General features: G+C 29.9%; 1 protein-coding gene across 1 annotated transcript in view; it reads left to right on the top strand.

Annotated features, from left to right (window-relative positions):
• The window catches only part of LOC114130160 (T-cell leukemia homeobox protein 3-like), a 42,232-nt gene extending 21,510 nt beyond the window's left edge, over positions 1–20,722 (top strand). The window contains exons 2-3 of the mRNA XM_050210976.1: positions 8,716–8,953; positions 17,566–20,722. Of these exons, the coding sequence (XP_050066933.1) occupies positions 8,716–8,953; positions 17,566–17,809 (482 nt within the window). The 3' untranslated portion in view covers positions 17,810–20,722. The remainder of the gene's footprint in view (positions 1–8,715; positions 8,954–17,565) is intronic.
• The last annotated feature ends 943 nt before the right edge of the window (positions 20,723–21,665 follow it).

Raw genomic sequence — 21,665 nt, 5'->3', positions numbered from 1 at the left:
ATAATATTGTCCTTGCGAATCGGTAATTCGGCAATCGTCACGCGCATGTCGCTGCACCGGAATAACACCCACGCATCAACAGTTTTCGAAATTAGTACACTTTTAGAACTTTAAACTTTTCGCAGATTTATTAAGTCTAGAAAGAAACTTCTCTACAATATCTCTCTCGCTCTCTCTTATTCATCTGTGCTGTTTTTCTGTGTAGGCTTATATCATACAAACATCGCGATCGCATGACATCTGCAGCCGTCGTAATAAAGACTTGCGGCACACATCGAATAATTGAAACCGCACCCTGTACTATATTACGTTATATAGGATTTTAAGCTTAATAGTTAACTTAATGACGCCAACTCTTTAATATATAATATATATGCACCGGTGTAATAATATGTAAGTACACACCACTATGGTATAATAGTATGAAGTAATGGTTTCCGGTTACACGTATGCGTATACCTATAATATAATGATACTATATAGGAATTCGTCACTCGCTCACGGGTCGTAAGCACGCAGCCCTCAATCTCAGTGCAGCTATAAATACTTAAATGTGTAGTTATAATATGTTCTATTCTTCTTGTCGCTGCTTTGTCGTACCTATTATAAATTATAATGCCTTATTTTAAACTATAAATACGTACATTCGACTAACACGCACAAAAGATATTAATCATTGTCGGTTCAATTTTTATTAACAATTAATTTATGATTACTATCATACAAAATATTTATAATGAATTAGAATATATATTTGGCCTTCTAAACCTATAATCTACAAAATATAAATTATATGTCGTGTTTCTAGTATAGTATTGTTCATATTTTAATAATAATTATTATTATTTTTAATGTCAGTATTATCCTGGAATAATGACTACCGGAAATACATTACTAGTTAAACTACAGGTGACTTTTCAGTGAACACCAGCTGACAATATCTAGTTAACTATTATTTTCATATTTTCACATCTAGGTATTTTGTAAAAAAAAAAAAATCTATGGGATTACAAATTTGAATTGCGTAAAAATGTGAAACGTTTGTGTTACGTTGATCTACTTAAAATAGAATATTTTACCACTTTTTATATTTTTACATTTTAATTTTTTTTTCAGTATTTTTCATATTTTATACATTAACGATTTGATAATTTTTGTTGCTATAATTTAAAAGCATTAATTTATAATATTGTGAAAATAACTGTCATCTATCTATTATATTATAATAATCATCACCGATAGAGTAATCAGCATATTTTTAAATCTATTTTAAAACCTCTATCACGTTTTTCTACAAATTTGTTTTTCTTTATTTTTTTCATTTTTTTTTTTTTTTGCTGAAAATTATTTTATTCCCATACAGACAGCATATGATTCCTGCTTTCCAATAGTATCAGAAAATATCTGTGTTTTTATTTACAGACATTCAAAGTTTGGACGACCGATATAAGTTCATACTGTCATCTACTAAACGAATGCGTATAGGTATAAAATAAATACTATCGTCAAACTACCCGGCACTGAAGTGCTTAACGTATATTAAGTCTATAATATTTTATGATTAGTTTTCCTAGAAAATTTTCCACAGTCGAAGTTTCTACCCTCTTACTCTGAAAAATCTATTTTTATTGATTCGTTGCTTGGTGAACACGTCGATGGGGGTAAATATTGTAATAATTTATATTTTATAGGTATAGATAAACTCGTGTTAAAAAAGTTTTATTTGGAATAACAAAGAACTGTTGTTATACTATGATGAAATCAATATACGTCGTCCGTGTCACTATCGAGATAATTTTCTATGTAAAAATATATCTAATTTTCTTGAATTTTCAGTAGACACATTGAAGTATTTGAAGTGTAAAACATAGTTCGTACATTTACTAAAGAATATAAAATAAATTTAAATAATATCAGAGAAATATTTCTCGTTAAGTTAAATTTGATATTAGAATTGAATTTTTTCCAGTATCTGATGGCATTCAATTTTATTATTTAATAATTTAAAATTAAAATTACACTGAATTATTTTCTACGATTCATTATTGTTGGAACATTAAAAAATCCAGATACTCTTTTATAACTATAATAAAGAAGTTCTCGAAGTCGCAATATAATTAGGTATTATTATATAATATTATATATCTTATAGTTATAACTAGTAAGATATTCTCCACACCATAATATGTGTATACAGTTGTATACGTATCAAATATGCCTATAATATAGGTTAGGTTAGGTTTAAATTTAAAATTTATTTTATAAGTCCATGTAGGTACGAATACATTAGCAGCCGCCTCCTCTCATAAGAACGGCTCCAACCACACCACAAACACACCATCGCTACTGCCACCAACCTACCCTTCGGCCGAGTAGTCTGTCCACCGAAATAATAATACGATAATAATGATATGTACCTATAATGTGCGTACACGATATGTGTGTCGTGAGTCGCGACCGTCAGCGTCGTCCTAGGCGGGGTCGGTGGAGTCCGCCCCTCTGGCACTCGCGTGGTACGTCAAAGCCGTTCGTAGTCATACGATCGCGTTGCTCCGCCTCGTGCTCCAACCGTTCGTGCGTTAGTGCACTCCACCGATTTTTTTTCTTTAGAAACACACACGACGACTCTTGCCGTACGTTAAGTATTCTTATATTATAGATAAAAACCTATACCGTTATATCAGTATACTCACGACGATTCTCTCAAATCTACTCCCGACATTCGCTGTCTGTGATCTGATTATATTTTGATTTTTGTGTCAATAAAATACGATAAGTTTGTGCCAATATATTAAATCTAAATTAACATTTAAGTGTTGGGATCTAGATTTTTCATTTTTTTTTCTTTCTATATTTGTATAGTTATCGTCGGTCTGAATAATTGTTTTTATAACTTTATAAACCAACGTATAGAATTGTTTTGACGGACATTTATAATTGACATGCATATTTTATAGACCTAAACAGCTAAACGTCAATTAATGTTAAGTATAAATATTAAATAATATTAAATAAGTATGATATTTTATTTTTAATCGTTTAATTTAATTTAGAAGTTATAAAATGCTGCCAAAGGTGCTTATATATTAATATAATTAGATATACCTACCTATATCCCGCGAAACCCGTTACGCACTGACACGTGATCGATTAAAATTTAAATAGGTACCTATCTATATTGTTGAAAGATCTATATTCATTTAATATTCGATATTATTATTACTGTACAGTGCACCGTATACGTCCATATAGTTAATTAATTAAAATGTACGATGTCATCAATAACCTTGTCGAGGGTATATCGTTTAAGTATATAGTCATGTGTATAAAATATAAGCAAAAACCTACCGCCTTTACCGTATAAAAAAACGTGTTTAAAAATAAATCGAATATGCTAATAATGAATCATCTTACATACACTATGAATGCTACTGAATATTTATTATAGATTTTATTACATATATGCACAGATAATATTATATATCGTTCAATTGTATATATTTATATTATATAATATGCATGTCGCGTCCGTTTAGCGTTCTGGCCCGTTTCGTGAAATGGATAGAAATTTCATCTTTTTTTTTCCTACACATCGTGTAATCACACAATACGGATAATTTTTTACGAAACGGATCCGGATTTTTAGGGCCGAGCAGTTGTGAAGCGCGTTTACCGTGTTTTCACCTGCGCTTCAAAAACGCGCTGCATAATGTGGAGCGCATATCAAACTAGTGCGACAAAAATGCGCGTTACCGCGTGCAACCGCTGATTTGCGTTTTTGCACGCGGTAACGCTCGTTTTCGTCGCACCAGTTTGATGCGCTCTATTATTGTATGCAGTGCGTTTTCATCTAGCGATTTTGAAAATCGCCGAAGTGTGGCTCGGCCCTATAAAAATCCATGTCCGTTTCGTGAAAAGCTATCCATACGTTGTGTAATATTACGCGATTTGTAAAATAAAAAGAGTTCCGTTTCGCGAACTGGATGAAAATTTCACGAAACGGATGCGACACGTACATAGTTCTATATCTCGGCTACATTTACAGACAAACGTATGACGTTAACTATATGGACTTTTATAGATGTCTAATATATTATTATATACGAGTAAATCGTGTGAATAAAAAAAACACCTCTTCACACCTCACTTATATCGCCACTGGTCAAAATATTTTGTACTTAAATACTATAAAACAGTACGCAATAAAGCGACCCGATGACGATTGCGAGATAGCCAAATACTATGTAAGGTATCTATAAGTATTATTGCTGTGCTCTAGCCGGAGGATAGGGTTGTACCGGCCCTACCCTATAATCTATACACACATATTTGTATATACAAACATACATTTTTATACCGTCATATTTATAGCTCGATATAAATAGTAATGCATATATATGTGTTATGTATATATTATATGCGAGGAGGTCGCGTGCATAAAAAAAAAAACTGTAATATAGTTTACGGTTTTGCACGCAAAGAGGGGCCAAACGGCGAGTTATTTAAATACGACGGGTGCTCGTAAAAACCGCAACCGATTCTCCCAATCTCGCGCAAACGTCGTATAATACACACGTGTATAGTACATTTATGCTACTGCAACAGCAAACAGTCAGAGTAGTCTATATTATTATACGCCATATATTACCGTACATATATATATATATGAATATATTTACGTACCAGACGATTTACCCTATATATACCACCCCGATTATATAATATGTATACGTTATATAGGCACGTCGCACATATATTATTGTTGTTACGATTATTATATATTCGCGTATATTTTATTCGACACCGTTTTCGCTAAGTGGTGGTTAAGAGAAGGGATGGAATCTCCGATGCATACTCTTCTATTTATGTTTATTATATAGGTAGGTATGTCAATAATATGATATGCGAAGAGTAAACTCTTTATAGAAGTTTTACTTTAACATTCGCGTGGTTTATACGTATATATATATATTATATATGGTATACGATCGTATGACGTACACGCTTTTTTTTTATAGTAATAACGACTCCCGCGACTGGAATTGATTGATGTTCATGTTATATTTTGCGACCTAGGACGAAGTTAACTGACCTTAAGTGACTTGGATTTTTTTTTGTATGGAACATAGAAATGCATGCAACCTAATGTAGGTATCTATAGGTTATTTTAAAATATTACATTTTAGAAATGAAAAGGATTTCTTTTTTGGAGCGGAATAAATCTTAGTACTTGAATTTTTCAACGTTTTTTTCATCGTTTTCCATCTTAACAGGGTGATTCATCAAGCATGCTCACCCTCATTTTATCATTTAAAGATTAATCTATTCAAATTTTATTTTTAATTTTTAAATACAATTATATGAGAACCATATTATTAAATTCGTGAGATTTGTACACTACTTATAATAAAGAACACTCGTGAAAACAAAATGTTTTATATTAAAACTAGGAACTTTCGTTTTGTACTGTAAATTGTTAAGTAAATTTAAAATTAAGGTTTTTGAAAGCGTTGATGTAATACCTTATTACAATTCCAACAGCGGTGAGTGGTTCTCAGTAATTGAACTTTTTATGCTAAGAAATACGAATAATAGTCATCAAAAAATATTCCTTAGTAATTTAAAATATAGGTATTATGTAATATTTTATCTAGTCATTAATTATACAATAAGTTAAACAACTCAAACACTTCTCGTACGAATTTTGATTTTGATGCATTGACACTTTCAGAATAACTAGAACTATTACCTAACCTAACCTAATCTAATTTGAAGAAGAAATGAAGGTTTTAATTTGAAAAACAGTAATTTGAATCACCACTGAATATACACAATCAATATGCAATTTTTAAAATATGGTGATCTTTAAGTATATTATGTAAAAATTCTAAAAATCAGATTTTTAATAAATTCATCATTAATCGTATGCATTATAAACAGTGTAATTAATATTTTATGTGTTCGTGAATGTGCAAATATATATTATAGATTTATAGTAATAATTATTATTGTTTTTTTATACATTATAATATATTATATATACTCTAGACACTAAATATTGTGCAGTTTATATGTCATATTTTATATTACTAGATAGGTAGGTTTAGTAAAAAATAATGGCTGCATATTATACTAAAACTGGTTCCTAGTAGGCAGTACAGTTTAATCACAGTGTATAAAGTTATATCCGAGTTCGCATTTCCGACAGTAATATTATACATTATACGAAATCGTGACTTGTGAGAATTTATATAAGTATAAGTACCTACCTATATTCGTTATATTATCAAACTTGTTTGTTTCACATTTATTATATTAGTTCATATTACGTAAAGACACTTTTTATCGCGATTAGCCAATTAATATTATTTTTTGCCTAAACGTTTTGCTCGTAAATATTTCATCGATAATCGATGATATAAAAAAAAAAAAATTGATCGCCCCAAAACATAATAAACATTATATTATATGTTTATTTAATGACTAATAAGTAATAATCGTTTAAATTCGATTGGTACAATAATTGGTTTCTAATGTCATTGAAACTATATAGTATATATATAGATACAATAAATAAAACCTGTTATTCGATAATAAATAACAAAAATGTATACTTATATTAAATATACATAGGTACACTTATTAGAATAATATAATACATAAAATATTACTTAATTCGTTTTATACTATATTATATATCGTTATCTTTCAAACACACATAGGTACATGTATATATAGTATTAATTAATTAAGAAAATAACCTTGGATAGCTGAATATTGTATTTTATATATGAGCACTTTATTTATGTTGTTGGAAAATTTTTTAAATTGTATAGGTATAGTGATGGTACTTGCGTACCATTTAACACCTATCGATACCTAAAAAAAATGTATACACCACCAAAAGAAACATAGTTAAATTTAGAATCATTGATCCGCTTCTTTTAACTATTATTATTTTTATTATTATGGTCCATTAACTATTAAGATATTTAAAATAAAAAATAAAATATATTATAATATTTACATTTAAAAATAATAATTTTAAAAGTAGTAATTTTAAATTAATCGATCAACTATGGAAACGGATATAATTTATCGAATGAAAATAAATTTAATTTTGAACATAAATAATTAATAAATACATTTTTAATAGAGTGTTCTTCGGCAAAGTGAAATAATATTATATTAGATATATAACGCACAAATACTATATAATATGTTTTATCCAATCAGGTATACCTATATGTGATTAATAATAATAATGATGTACACGTAAAACGCGTTTAAAGTAAAACTTTTTCTTTTTTATATAATTACCAATATATTATGCGTTTACAATATTATACACCGATATAATATACATGCTTACCCTATTTTTTGTTTTCCGGGACGTTTTATAAACCCGATATACCCGGAAATCTCCATGGAATTACAACCATCGTTTTAGTTTCTCCCCTATCGCGTCGTACACAAGCACGGTAAAGTTGAGTAATTTATCAAGTTTTGAACACAACTTAAATATAATGAATGAAAAAATCGAAATTTTCGAGGAAAGAAATAAGCATTTTACAAGATTAAATGTCACACGAGCTTACAAAGTTCTACGATGACGGCGGATGCATGACGGGACTGCAGAAGGGCGCGCACCGGCGATACTAGGAAAATTAACTGCGATAATAATAATATATGCGCGTACTTCTACCCCCCTCCCTTATTGCGAAGTATCAATATATTGTAGAATATTGTGTATGTTTATTGTGACATGTTAATATTTTGTCTTAACTCGATTTTGACAATGTTGTTGTTATAATATTGTATATTGTGTTCTACAAAATACAAATTAATATGCAGACGGAGTAAATATTTTTGGTTATATTATGGGTACCCATAAGCGTATTGTATTAACCGCTGTTTTCTCACGTAAACAATTTTTGTTACAAAAAATAAGAATCAGGATATCATCAGTGATCCCATTTGTGTGGCAGGCATTGCATTAAGATTAGGTATATATTTAAAAAATTATATTGGGAAAGAGAAATGATCAGTTTTTGTACGTGGAACTATTCACACATTATGAAAACATAGTACCTAAGCAATATTATATTATGTGAAATAATTACACAGTTGACCTGCAATTTCATTTATAATGCATTTGTTCTTACAATAATCTAATTATTTAAACAATAGTTTGTATTCTACTATACAGATCTTGTGTTGTAATGATTGCATCACCACAAAGTATTTTATTAAGTAATATTAAATTACTTTGTAATTATTATTAGCTTATTATGTTGTTAAGTGTTAACATAATATTATTGCTGAAATAAATTAAAATAATAAAATTAAACCATTTTTAAAATGTGAAATACAATCATTTTATTTAGTGATATTGGAGTGCTATTAGATGAATTTTTTTTTGTAAACAAGTAAATAAATAAATATTATAATAAATGATATTATTTAGAATTTGGGTTTTTAGACACTATAATATCTTATTTAATATTCTATTAATTCTATATTATTTCAAAATAATGTTGTTGTTGTTACTTGTTTAATTATAAATATTTAACACGCTGCATTTTTTGTTTTTTGATGGTACTATAGCCTCTAGTGTAATAATTATTTATAATCAACTAAAATAGGATTGTGTTCTAGTAGTGAATATATATTATATATATATAAATATGCTTATATTATTTCTATATGTTATAGGTTGTGCTGGTGGACTTTTGGGCACCCGGCGCATTGGACACCCGTACCAGAACCGAACGCCACCCAAGAGAAAAAAGCCGCGTACATCGTTCACTCGCAGTCAAATATCACAGTTGGAAGAGAAGTTCAATAAGCACAGATACCTTTCATCTGTCGATCGCGCGGCTCTAGCGAAAGCGCTCAAGATGACCGACGCGCAGGTCAAAACATGGTTCCAAAACAGACGCACCAAATGGAGGTAAGAAAACGTATATTATAATTATTTTTTTTTTTTTTGATAATAATTCCATGATAAGTTATTATAATATCGTGTTCGGTCTTAACAAACGTGTCTACTATTTTGCCTAATATTCACGTTTAACTGTAGTCACATCAATATATTCTTACAGATATTTTTTTTTGAGTTTAAAAAACACATTATTTTTTATGGTTAAAACACTTAAATATTTATAACATGTCTACAAAAAAAAAAAATCTAAATGTTTATTGTTTCGAATATAAAATATTGAATAAATCGTTTATGTATATAATATACAATTTAAAATGAATACTAACATAATATTATGAACTCTACAGTAACTCGATAGGTATTTATATAGGTATATTAATGTTTTTAAAAAATTCTTCCTCTATCTACCGATAATAAAAAATCAAACATTTATAACTTCCTTAATTGTTACTATTAAGTAATCGGTGTGATGAAAAATAGTAGAAAATATTATTCTTTTTTTCATCAAAATAATATGTTTAATAGCTTGACACAAAGTGATCAAATTAATTCAAACTACCTATCACAAAATCTTGAAAATTAGTTGTTAATGGCTAATACTTAGTGTTAGCGTTGAAATGGAATGATTAGTATAATATTATGCGCATAAAATTTCTTGTAGAGTTAAAGTAGCGTTATAAGTCCAAATTGCCTTACGGTGAGTTTTGTTTTTCTAGTGCTAGGTAGTATTTATAATGATGAAACGGTAAACAATGAATACTACCCTGTATAAAAAAAAATCAATATGAAATAATACATTATTACGATAATATATTATATTTTGGTCAAATAATATACCTATACCTAATATTAATTACTATACACTGTAACAATTTTACCAAAACAATAAAATGCATGTTTCAAATCGCGTGTCATTTTTTACAACAATATGCGCATGTGTAAAAAAAAAAAAAATGAAAAAATCACTAACAATATAAATCGATTAATAATATTCTTCGCGCCAATCTATGATGCAACTTACATACAGGGCGTTGACTTTGGTTTAATTTTCAAATATTGGTAGGTATCTACGTGTATTATATTTTATATGTTCACCGGGTAGATATTTCGGTGCCGTGAGATCAAAAGTAGTTAAACGCCGACCATAGCTAAACGTAATATACCTACGTATATATATAGATATACGATATAAAACAATAATTTGTCGTTTATTAACAACTCCATTATATACACTTATAATAATAATATATAGGTCCATTACAGATCGTAAAATGTACACATGTTGTAAAATCGAGATGGCGGCGTCGAAAAGCGTATATATTTTAAATTGTAATATATTTATATAGATAATAATACGAACGACTTAAAAGTACACGTACTCGCGTATTACTCGCATTGATAAAATACATAATATACAAGACCAGTTTATCGTTTCCACGTCCACGCGCGTAAAATAATAATAATAATAGTAATAATGACATTATGACGTGAATTCTCCCCCGTGCGCTGTTTGCACTGTCAACGACCCTTTTTTTTTTTTTTTAGATATTATAATAAATAAACGCGTCCGATCGCCAGTCCTCCTATAATAGCATTGTATGTTATAAAACACACGTATGGTGCGCGACATCATCGTATAAAAATAAAAAACTATTATCACGTCTGGCGTGCATACCTATTATATTTTACAATGATATAACGACTATCGTCGCCGTGACGGTTGTGTGCACTCGGACAATGCACGATGATGGTGAAAACGAAAATTCGGTTTTTTTTCTACGCAATAAATTAGATTTTAATTTTTTTTTTAATGCTCGTCGAGACTCGACACGAAACGAATAAAATTACGTATGATATAATATATATTAAATTATCGGCTGTCCTCGTTATAAAATATGGTTTTTCAATAACATCGTTTAATATTATTATATTGTGCGTTCGATGGATTTCAATGACTGCGACGAAGAAATTAACTGTATATTATAAACGTATAATAGTATTATTATGTCTGGTATATAATATAGGTGTATAATGTATATATATTATTATTGTGACAAATCGGTCGGCCTCGCGCCAAACAAAACGTTATAATATAATTCAGTCGGCGACAAACGCGATAAAAACGACGACAGGAGAGGTAAAACGAGAATGAAAAAAAAAAAAAACCTAGTCCATTAGAAGCTTTTAAAATTCCTGTCACCTTTTCGGGCCACTATTAAGTGGTTTTAATATACCATTTCTACTTCTTCTTTCTTTCTTCTCCGTTTGTTTGTTGTTTTTTTTTTTTTTATTTTTTTTTTTTTTAATTACACGTGTTATCCGAGCCGACGCAGTTAATGCATATTTCGTGTAATCGGTGGCGCCCCCAGTGGATAACACGGGCGAACCAGTTGCCCCGCGCTTGTGTTTATTATATACCTATAATATTATTATACTGTACGTGTACATTGTACATATTACTTATATTTTTAAGTTATATTATATACTACCTACTAAAATACACATAATATATTTTTTTACAAACACTCGGCGTTTCAATATAATACGTATAGGTACCTCGTGACTCGTATTATATACGGTCGCACTTGTATATTATTACTATATTCTAGTACGCCGAACGAGTAAATACTTATAATATATAATATGGTGAATGTACATTTACCGTAGTTTTTACTACCGCCGCCGCCGCCACCGCCGTACAAGAGTAAACAGACAAATGGACGTGTTTGTTTGTTTTGCCTCCCTCGAGCAAGCGCGCGCGCGCGCTCGCCCACCATATTTCCACGACATTAACAGCAGTCGTCGTTTCTGTATTTGCAGTGGCGTAATAAAAAAAAAAAAAACTACCGCTCTGACGACGACTATACAACAGTGGCGTGTCAGTGGGAGGAAATCGACGAGACTGTGTCTAGATGTTTTTGTTTTCATCGATAGTGCGCGGACGGAGTTAAGTCTTATTCCGTTGCGCTGCACTACGGAGGAATTTAAGTTAGGACGGTGCGACTGAGATCGAAACATTATACATGTCCACTTTTTATTCGTAAAAATCGTTGATCATAATAATACTGATGATTACAATGATATTTTTTCGAATAACAATGAAATCATACTCAGATTACTGCAAAAATATCGATAACGATTTTACGAAATTATTTTCATGTAGCTCTGTCTTTGAAAGTGGGTGAGTGGGTTGGAACAGTGTTTTTGAAGTGTTTAAAGAGTTAGGTTACAGCCTTAAAAGACTCTCTACAAACACAGTAGGTATCTAAATACAATATTATTATTATGTCATGCAAATCGTTTCGTCGGCTAAACACTGTTATATTACTATCATGATGTATCGGCGGTATCACCTTAACTTTTGCATCGTCAAACGGATTATTTTTGATTTCCGAAATCTCGCGGCGGTTGTTTTATAATTTTGCATTTTATTTTGCGGGTAAACGATCTATTAAATTTGTCGCGGTCATCTCGTTTGCAGCACTATATATTTGAAGCCTCAACAGCATACCATTATCATATTATTAACCATTACACGACTGGCGCAACAGTTATATTATTGCCCAGTGCTCGAGTACAAATAAAAACGTTATTCTTCGAGATGGTAAACAATTATTATTAATTTACGATGTACGATCGTATACACAGCACGCGCGTACCTATGTACGCAGTATACATATATATGTATAGTATTGTCGGTCCGGGAGGAGTCGAACCTGTTTTTTTTTTTTCGTTTTTTTTTTTCTCGGTAAAGACGGAAACTAAAAAAGGGCCGACAGTGGCGAGACGTGTGTGCGATAAGCGCGGACGGCGGCGCCACACGACGGGACAACGAAATCCAAACGTAGCGCCACCACCGTAGTGTAGTGCCACGGCGACGGCGACGACGTTCTTTTTTCTCGCTCGAGCCGTCCGATCTCGTCGCGTGACGCAGAGCGAGACCGCTAACGGATTAAGGACTCGTTGAAATTTAGGCATTCACCGCATACGCGAGCGTACAATAATATTATATGTATATAGTTACCCAATATAAAATATATGTATAATAAAACGACGCGACGAGTGTACACTATACGAGTATGTCCTGCGCCTTAGAATTTTCCCGAAAATCCTATCGCTGAGATTTAAACGAAATAAAACACAACGACATATTATAGTGTTATAAATAAACCATAAACAGTGATGGATTAGTGGCTATTTTCATTAGGATTATTGAGTGTCTTCAGCCATAGGTACCTATAAAATATTGTGTAGTACACCCATCAGTATCTATAAAATATGTACCCTTATATAGACGGTACAGGCGTGTTATCAACTCAAGTATTTAGGTAGGTTACGTGCAAGATTTTCAGATAGTATATATACTATTATATTTTTTATAAACTTTGGGTTACACATACGACATATTATACTTAATGCATATAGGTTAGGTTAGGACGACGGGCGATTATATTATTATTATATTATTATATATATTTATGATGATAAATGTAATAATAACAGTTGTAAGTTTTTCGATGGTCGTGCGTGAATGGTAATAGTCGAAAACAATTATCGAAACCTATAACGTTAAATTAATTTTGGAGACGAGACTGCACGCACGGACTCCGTCATAATTATTTTATTTATATTCTACAATAATTTACATATTTTGTATTAATGCGATAGATAATTTAGTGTCTTAAAGTGATTGTAGTTAACGTCGATTTGTTAACATTCTAATATTTATATTATATTAGAAGTAGGTAGTTACTTTATTCTTTAACATAAGTTAAACTTTTTTCTCTTTAAAACTGAAATCGCGACTTTATAATAAATAACTGTCCAAACATTTTATTACTCACTTATCCATTGACGATTGATCCATCTTTAAATCTTACATATATTTAAAAGCGTATCTGTAATATAATTACCTTTACAGAATTTTATTGATTATTCCGTATTAATATCAAAATTATTTATCAATCTTCCAAAGAACAAAGTTCGATGTATGACATGTATACTTGACAAAAATCTACCAATTTTACATAGATATTACGCTTGAATGTTTAAAATCTTCTCGATAAACCCTATTTATAAGTATATAGATACTATTATAATTGATTTTGAGTTACAACATAATATGTAAGTGTACTGTTTGAAGAAGGTGCTATCATAATAATATGATAGATAATTATACAACTAGCCACTAGGTACATTTTTCTGTATTATTCGATGATTAATTTAAAAAAAAAAATTAATTAAAAATATTATATTTTATCAATATAAGACTTCACCACGAGGTCGAAAGTAACACTTACAACTAAGAATATAATATTTAATAAGTTAAGATTTAATAGATTCTCATACAATCGTTAAGATAATGATTTAACATGACCGCAAAATGAAAGAATATATTATAATAATAATTTGTTTACGCGTTTACTTATTTAATTAAATCGCCTGCACGTGCAAGAGGGATAGTTATTGCTACTGCTAAAACTACTAATAAGAATAATAATGCCTTACGGGGTAGTATTATAAAGTGTTTCTGAAAAGTACTTACCGTAATTATTACTACCGCGCGAGCTACCGCGATATTATAACACGTTAGATATGCTTGCATATATATTATTATAATAATGATGCCGTTTTCGCCGTGAAACTGCAAATTTTCTTAGACTTGAGTTAATAATAATAATATGTATAATCGCCGTCATCTGAATTTATAATAATATACAAAACCTTTATATATATATACATATTAAACAATAACGCACGTCTCGTTTGAAACTTGAACAGCATTTACTGAGGTAAAAGTTTACTCGACAGAAAACGACAGTGTGCTAAAAGCGTATTTATATACAACGTACCTTTATAGAAATCTATAAACACGTGCGGTTAGTGGTTACGACTTCTGAGAAAAGTAAGAATTTTCGTAGGTACATTATAATAAATACATAATATTATGTACATTGTACAATATACAATTTAAGCGGTCAATGTATATAATTTGTAAAGGATCATGATATAAAATACTCTTTATTCACTGAGAGAACTCTAAACAACTAAGTCTCAATACTTGGCGTTAATGCATCATAGTATTGTATTGTTAGGGGGAAAGAATTGATTAACATTCACAGAAAATTTATACATTTTTTCGCATATTTTATAAATTTATGATTTTCTATTCATTCACCATAAGTAAATTATTCACCTATCAAACTATTTTAAATAAATCCTATATTGCTCGTTTTCGTCAAAGTTTTGCATAAAACTTAATTGCTATCAGATTTTTATTTTTCACCGTTTATATATTAAGTATAATACAACCCCATTTTTTAAGATATCAATTCTTAATGAATTTACAAAATTGTTATTAATTAAATATCAATGGTGTTTTTTTTTCATTTTTTTTAATCACTCAAACCTCGGATAATATTGTGTTTATGGTCTGTCAAAATGTCAACCAACATTTTGATCATTGAACAATAATTTTTATCTCAATATGTATTAATGTTTTTTTAAAACGTTTTTTATTTATTCATTTTTTTTTTTTGCCACGAATTAATGTCGCAATATCGATACACTCATATAGTCGGGTGCAGTATACAATAATTATTATTGTGCAGTAGTGTTTGTGTGAATGAACCCGGATTTCCGTGCATACCTATTGACATGAAATGATCCATTGCTATAACGACGATAATATATAATGTATTATACACACTCGATAGTAAGCGTCGTTTTCAAATGTGAGATTTGTGTATGAACTGACGTTTCCTTTCGTACGTGTACATAATAATATACAAACGTGCCGCCGACGCCTACGCCACGCCGCGCCGGTCGTATAACAATATCAAAAGATATTTTTTTTTGTCTTTATTCCGTTTAACACGGCGGCGTCTCTGTTGTTTAATAAAAAAAGAATGAGCAGTAAATCGAATATCTACGGGATGTGCGAAAAACGTACCTACACGTAAACGTATATGGAAATGAAATCGTTCGTATTTTTAACGCAAGGATACTTCACAAACGTATAATACACACGACTGTCGAGGATACGAAAGAGAGAGAGACAGTGATAGAGATACGCGCGTTGATAGTTGTTCTTGTATTTTATTACGAGTGTAGGATTTTAATTTATGTGTTTACTTACGTTAGTTCGGGCTTCGATTGAGTTTATAATATAATAGTTATGAGTACCTAAGAACAAACAATATAACTTTGAATTTATTTAATTTAGAATTTTTCGTATTATCATTATATTATATTATGTTATGTGACTTGTGCATATTTACCAACAATTTGGTCCGATGATGTATGCAATATAAATGTGTTGTATATAATATTATTATGTCATTGGTTATTATATATAATCATTATTTGTCTTTCGAGCTTACCCGCCACTCGCCAGTCATTAACGAACTTTTAGATTAGATTTGAATGAAGCTCAATACATCATTTTAACTACAGCTCTCCTCACACCACTCGGATTTAAAACTCGACGACTTGTGTTTCTTGCAAATTATTTTTTTCTAAAATGTTATCATAATATTAATATTTAATTATAAATAAATAACGATATTTTCTTTTAAATCCATCTAAACAATAGGAACTATTTGAAGTTAAGAATAATTTTATAGTAGATCACATTATATTATGTTCTATGTGAAAAGCGTAAAAAGTCGTCGATTGTGAGTACTGAGCTGTATATGTCATATAATATAAGATCGCTCGTTGTACGAAACAACATTTATTCAAGAGTCAAATAAACACTTTAATAAATTTAATAAAAGTATATGACTTATATAAATACTCCGGATGCGGAAATCTTACACGCCGACGGGTCGCGGCCAAACGCGTTTAATATTTCATCGGACTCGAGGCGAGGCGGCATGTCCTGCGCCGCGCGGACCGTTACAGAAATCCGCTTAAACTGCGTTTTAAAATCAGCTAAATTATTCAGACCGGCTTTTAAACTGTCAACTTTCAGCGCTCTCGCACACACGCGATTATACGCTCCCCTTTTCGCTCAAACACTATATTATATAATATATATACATGTATATTGATATATAATATAATATGTACACGGTGCATTATAGACCAATAGTGCAGATATAGCGATTTTCACGGCTGTCAGTTGTGTCATCAATTTGTCGACGCAACGGCCAACATAGAAATATCGTATATAATGTATACAATAATATATACACTATACAGAGTGGACCAACCACTTCGCAATACTGTAAATCACGATTTTCTACGTTTCGGAGCTCGTATAATATATGGTTTTCGATTATTCATACATAGTGCACTCTACCACAGCTTTATTATTATTTATGCAAAATAAATTTTTTACCGAATTTTCACTCGTAAAGTTACTTCTATAGAGGCTATAGCCGTAGAAGTTTATTGCGTGAATTTTATTTACTATTAGAATACAACAGTATACACCATATACATTTGATTTTAATATAATATAACCTTATAAAATACGATACTAATAATGATGATAATATATAATAATTCATAATTTATACACCATAATAATTTGTATACAATGAATATTCGCAATGATGAGCGAGCGATATATGACGCGTGATTTTAATGTTTTTTATTTTTAAAATTTTTTGCAGACGTCACATGATGGAAGAACGAGAAGCTCAGAGGCAGATGGCCACGAAAATGATGCAGTCCATGATGGACGACAGAGACGGCGGAGTACGTCTGGGCGCGCTGCAGGGTCTACAGGCCTGGTCTCCGGCAGCCATGTCACCCGGCGGCGGACCCGGAGGCGTCGGCGGATCGCCAGTGGCGCCCCAACCGCCACCAGGACACTTTGCCCTGTCACAGCCTCCGGTCGCTTCGCCCATGTGCTGAACGGACTTTGGACCGCGTCCGGCGGTTTTTATTTTTCGTCGCTATCACGTGTACTCAGATTCCTAAGTCCTCGCGACACGCTCCGTACTAATATTAAATAAAATTATGTTTTAACGAGACCTATCGTGTGTACCGATCTGCAGTGATCGTACCGATGATGTTGGGTCGAGCGAATACAAATATTTTTATTTTGAATAATATTTTACCTACAAGCGTGTGATAGTAATATTATTGTAGTCATTTTAACGTATAATATATTAATATATCCTGTACAGAGATTCGTATTTTTATGCCATTTTTTTGTGTGATGATTATAATCATTATGTGTCGTATATTACATAAAAAAAATATTATACGTAAGACTCGGATCCGCGAATCGCAATACCTCATGAAATACAATGAATATTAAAAACAAATACTGATAGTATAATACATATTTCATATCGAAAAATTTAAAATAGTTTGTTCTTTTACTATCGGTGAAAAAAAAAATACAAACTCAAATAAAATATAAAATCCTTTTATTTTCGAAATATAATAATTATCACTTTTTAGTAAGTATGTGTAAGTTGCATACATTCGTTCAAATCGGTCTCCTACTCTCCTGCACATATACGACGCTAAACCATATATCTAATATATTTAATATACGGGTATACATAATATTATAATATGGTTTAAGCAGAGCACGGCGATGTACCTATGTGGTTCGGTGACTGTATAGGTATATTGCATTATAACATCGTATCGATTCATTTTATTATTATATTATTGTGTAATGTACGACATACAGTTTATAGTCATCATATTATATGATATATCGTTCTCGTTTCGTATACACAATGTCCACGCCATTGTATTACCAATAATATATTATAATTGTGTATTTTTAATTTAAACATTATTGAAACTTTTATAGCATTTAAATATCATATTTTATCTCATATATTTATTTTTCTTTGACGTTTATTGCGTGTATATAATATAAAAAAATACCTATTATTATTAGTTGTAGTAGTAATAGTATTTATATGTTATAAATATACAGGTGCATCTTAAAAGTTTTCGATCAGCTATATATATGTATATAAGGAACGTTTTAGACTTTTGGCTTGTGTATACAAATATGTATATGTATATTATAACACAGTGATCATAAATTATAATATTATACATATTTTATACATTTCGGAAAACTAGGCGTGTGCAATCAAATATCGATTTTAATAACAGTTTTGAACCAAAACACGGCTCTTAAATGAGGTTACGCGACCAGCGCAGATCCCGAATACACATGTATCATATTATTGACAGTTGTTCCAAAAAATCTCGAGGCGCTCTACACTTCGTGTACAAGAGACAGGCAAATAATTATTATGTTATTTGAATAACATTTCATTCGAATAATTTCCTATATTCTGCGGTGACAGGTGAATGTGATAATAATAATAGTAATTATAATAATATTATGCATGTTGGTGTACATGAGACCGGGAATTTTTCGATTCGTAAATTAATATCAAATATCGTTATAAAATAGTTTTATTATTCTATACAAGTAGCCACGTGAAATTAAAATATACTCACAACATGACACATAAATATATCACTCATTATTACGCGATAAGGTACTTTATAATCTAATATTATTTTGTATTTATATAAAGGTAATAATATTATTATTTATATAAATTGTAAATTTTTATTTGTAATATGTACGAGTGCAATGTTAGATATTATTTATTAATTATTATTATATAGTTATATTATTATATATAGTGAGTAAAAGAGGCATTAAGCATAATAATATTATATAGGTATATTACATGTTTTATTTATTATATGAATTTCATTTTCGTTTTTAAGGCATTCCCACACTGTACATATAAAATATATAAATCATGTATATATAGATGATAAATACATACGTTTGTATGTATAGATATAAGTTTAGATACGCGATAAATGGACGAAAAAAATCATTATTTCAATATTGTTATAACTAATATTATTCGTAATTTTCCAATGGACCAGATCATTGTACTATGTTTTTCGTTTGAATAATAATAATGATAATAAAAATGTTACAAAAATACCTAATGATAAAAATATGATGTTTTATTGTATTATATATAGTGTCATAGTAATAATATAATATATAAATATATATTATGTAATATCGCTTGATTAATATACATTAAGTACACCATATTATATACCTATATATACGTAGATATTAATGACTTGTAATGATAATCGTCAACGATGAAACGCGAGTAAATTATATTTTATATATGAAGCCATATTATAATATTACGATGTTTGAAGTGGTGCAGTGTTTCGTTTTAAAATTATTAAGTAGGTAGATATATATTATGTAGGTAGGTATTATAGCTTTAGTCATGTTTTATTATACATTATTATCATTTATATATACATATAGGTATGTGCTGTATCTATACATTTCGTGCTAAATATGCCATTTATTAGTATATTATGGTACTATTATTACATATTATTTATAATATTGTTGTAAATGTTACAAACTACTTATTTTTTTTTTTTTATAAAAGATCGTCGCGCATATATATTGATTTATACATTTTTATCGTCTCGGAATACTATATATATTATATATATTATCATTGTGCTTAATAAACTATATGTATACATATAATACATATGTATAATGTATATATTCATATATAACATTAAAAGTTTTTTTTTTTTATTTTCGATAGCACTCGAACTATGTGACAATGTACACATTTACTGTTCGGTGACTACGAGTAACTATATACATATGTAGTTTAATAATACCTGCAAAAAGTCTATTCCGGCTGGTGTACCGTTTTCACGGTCGATTTTTTGTATCAAATTGTATTATTTACATATAATAATTATAATAAATGTACAACGTCAATACAAAATATAATCCGCAATTTATACAGAAAATATTTGAATATGTTTACAATGACATATCAAGGTAAAAATTATAACATGTTACATTCTACAAGAGTAAAAACATTTCAATCGTCTTATTATTTCGATTGTAAGTACCTAGATATTAAGTCTCCAAGTATAACTGAAACTGAGTTTGTGGACAATAAGACAATTAAATTAATACATGAAATCCTGGTTACTGCTTTCCTAAATCTTCAAGATCGTCTATGCCTAATTTCTAACTGGTGCAATAAATAGTGAGTTAAAGTAAACCAAACAAAATTCCTACAAACTACCTTTAATTTTCACCTCATCGACGTTCTAAAATCTGTTAAGCTGATATCCCTATTAGAAGTACCTATATAGATTTAAAGTTTGAGCGGCGTCTCACTTGGGAACCACACATAGGAAAAATACTAACTTTAAATTAACGTCTCCGATTGCTAATAACATTAATGTCAAATAAAAAATACTAAACTAAACACTTAGCACTCGGTTAAAAATTGTATATAATTAAGCCAATATAGACATATGGCTTATAACTCTGAGGCAATGCAAAAAAATCCAACTAAAACAAATTTGAAACATTATACAAATCAAAATCATATATTAGGATGATATAATAAATTACTCATTAAGGTTTAATCTTGAACTAAGTGTATTATAACAACATTTATTAACTGTACAGAACGTTTTACTATTATTAATTATTGTCAAGGACTAGGATACCAGCTGCAGAATATAAAACACAGGATGATTCTGTATTACACATTAGTACTATAAGACGTCTGAACAGATACTCTACTATATAAATAACATGAACAGAATTATACGATTTTAAAACTAAAATTATTTGATATAATATTTATTATTATTTATTTTTGACCTATGACGCAACGTATTAAAGTATACT

Source organism: Aphis gossypii, chromosome 1, assembly GCF_020184175.1.
Source record: "Aphis gossypii isolate Hap1 chromosome 1, ASM2018417v2, whole genome shotgun sequence".
Lineage (NCBI taxonomy): Eukaryota > Metazoa > Arthropoda > Insecta > Hemiptera > Aphididae > Aphis > Aphis gossypii.
The sequence above is the reverse complement of the archived record's forward strand: the minus strand, read 5'-3'. Positions and strand labels throughout refer to the sequence as shown.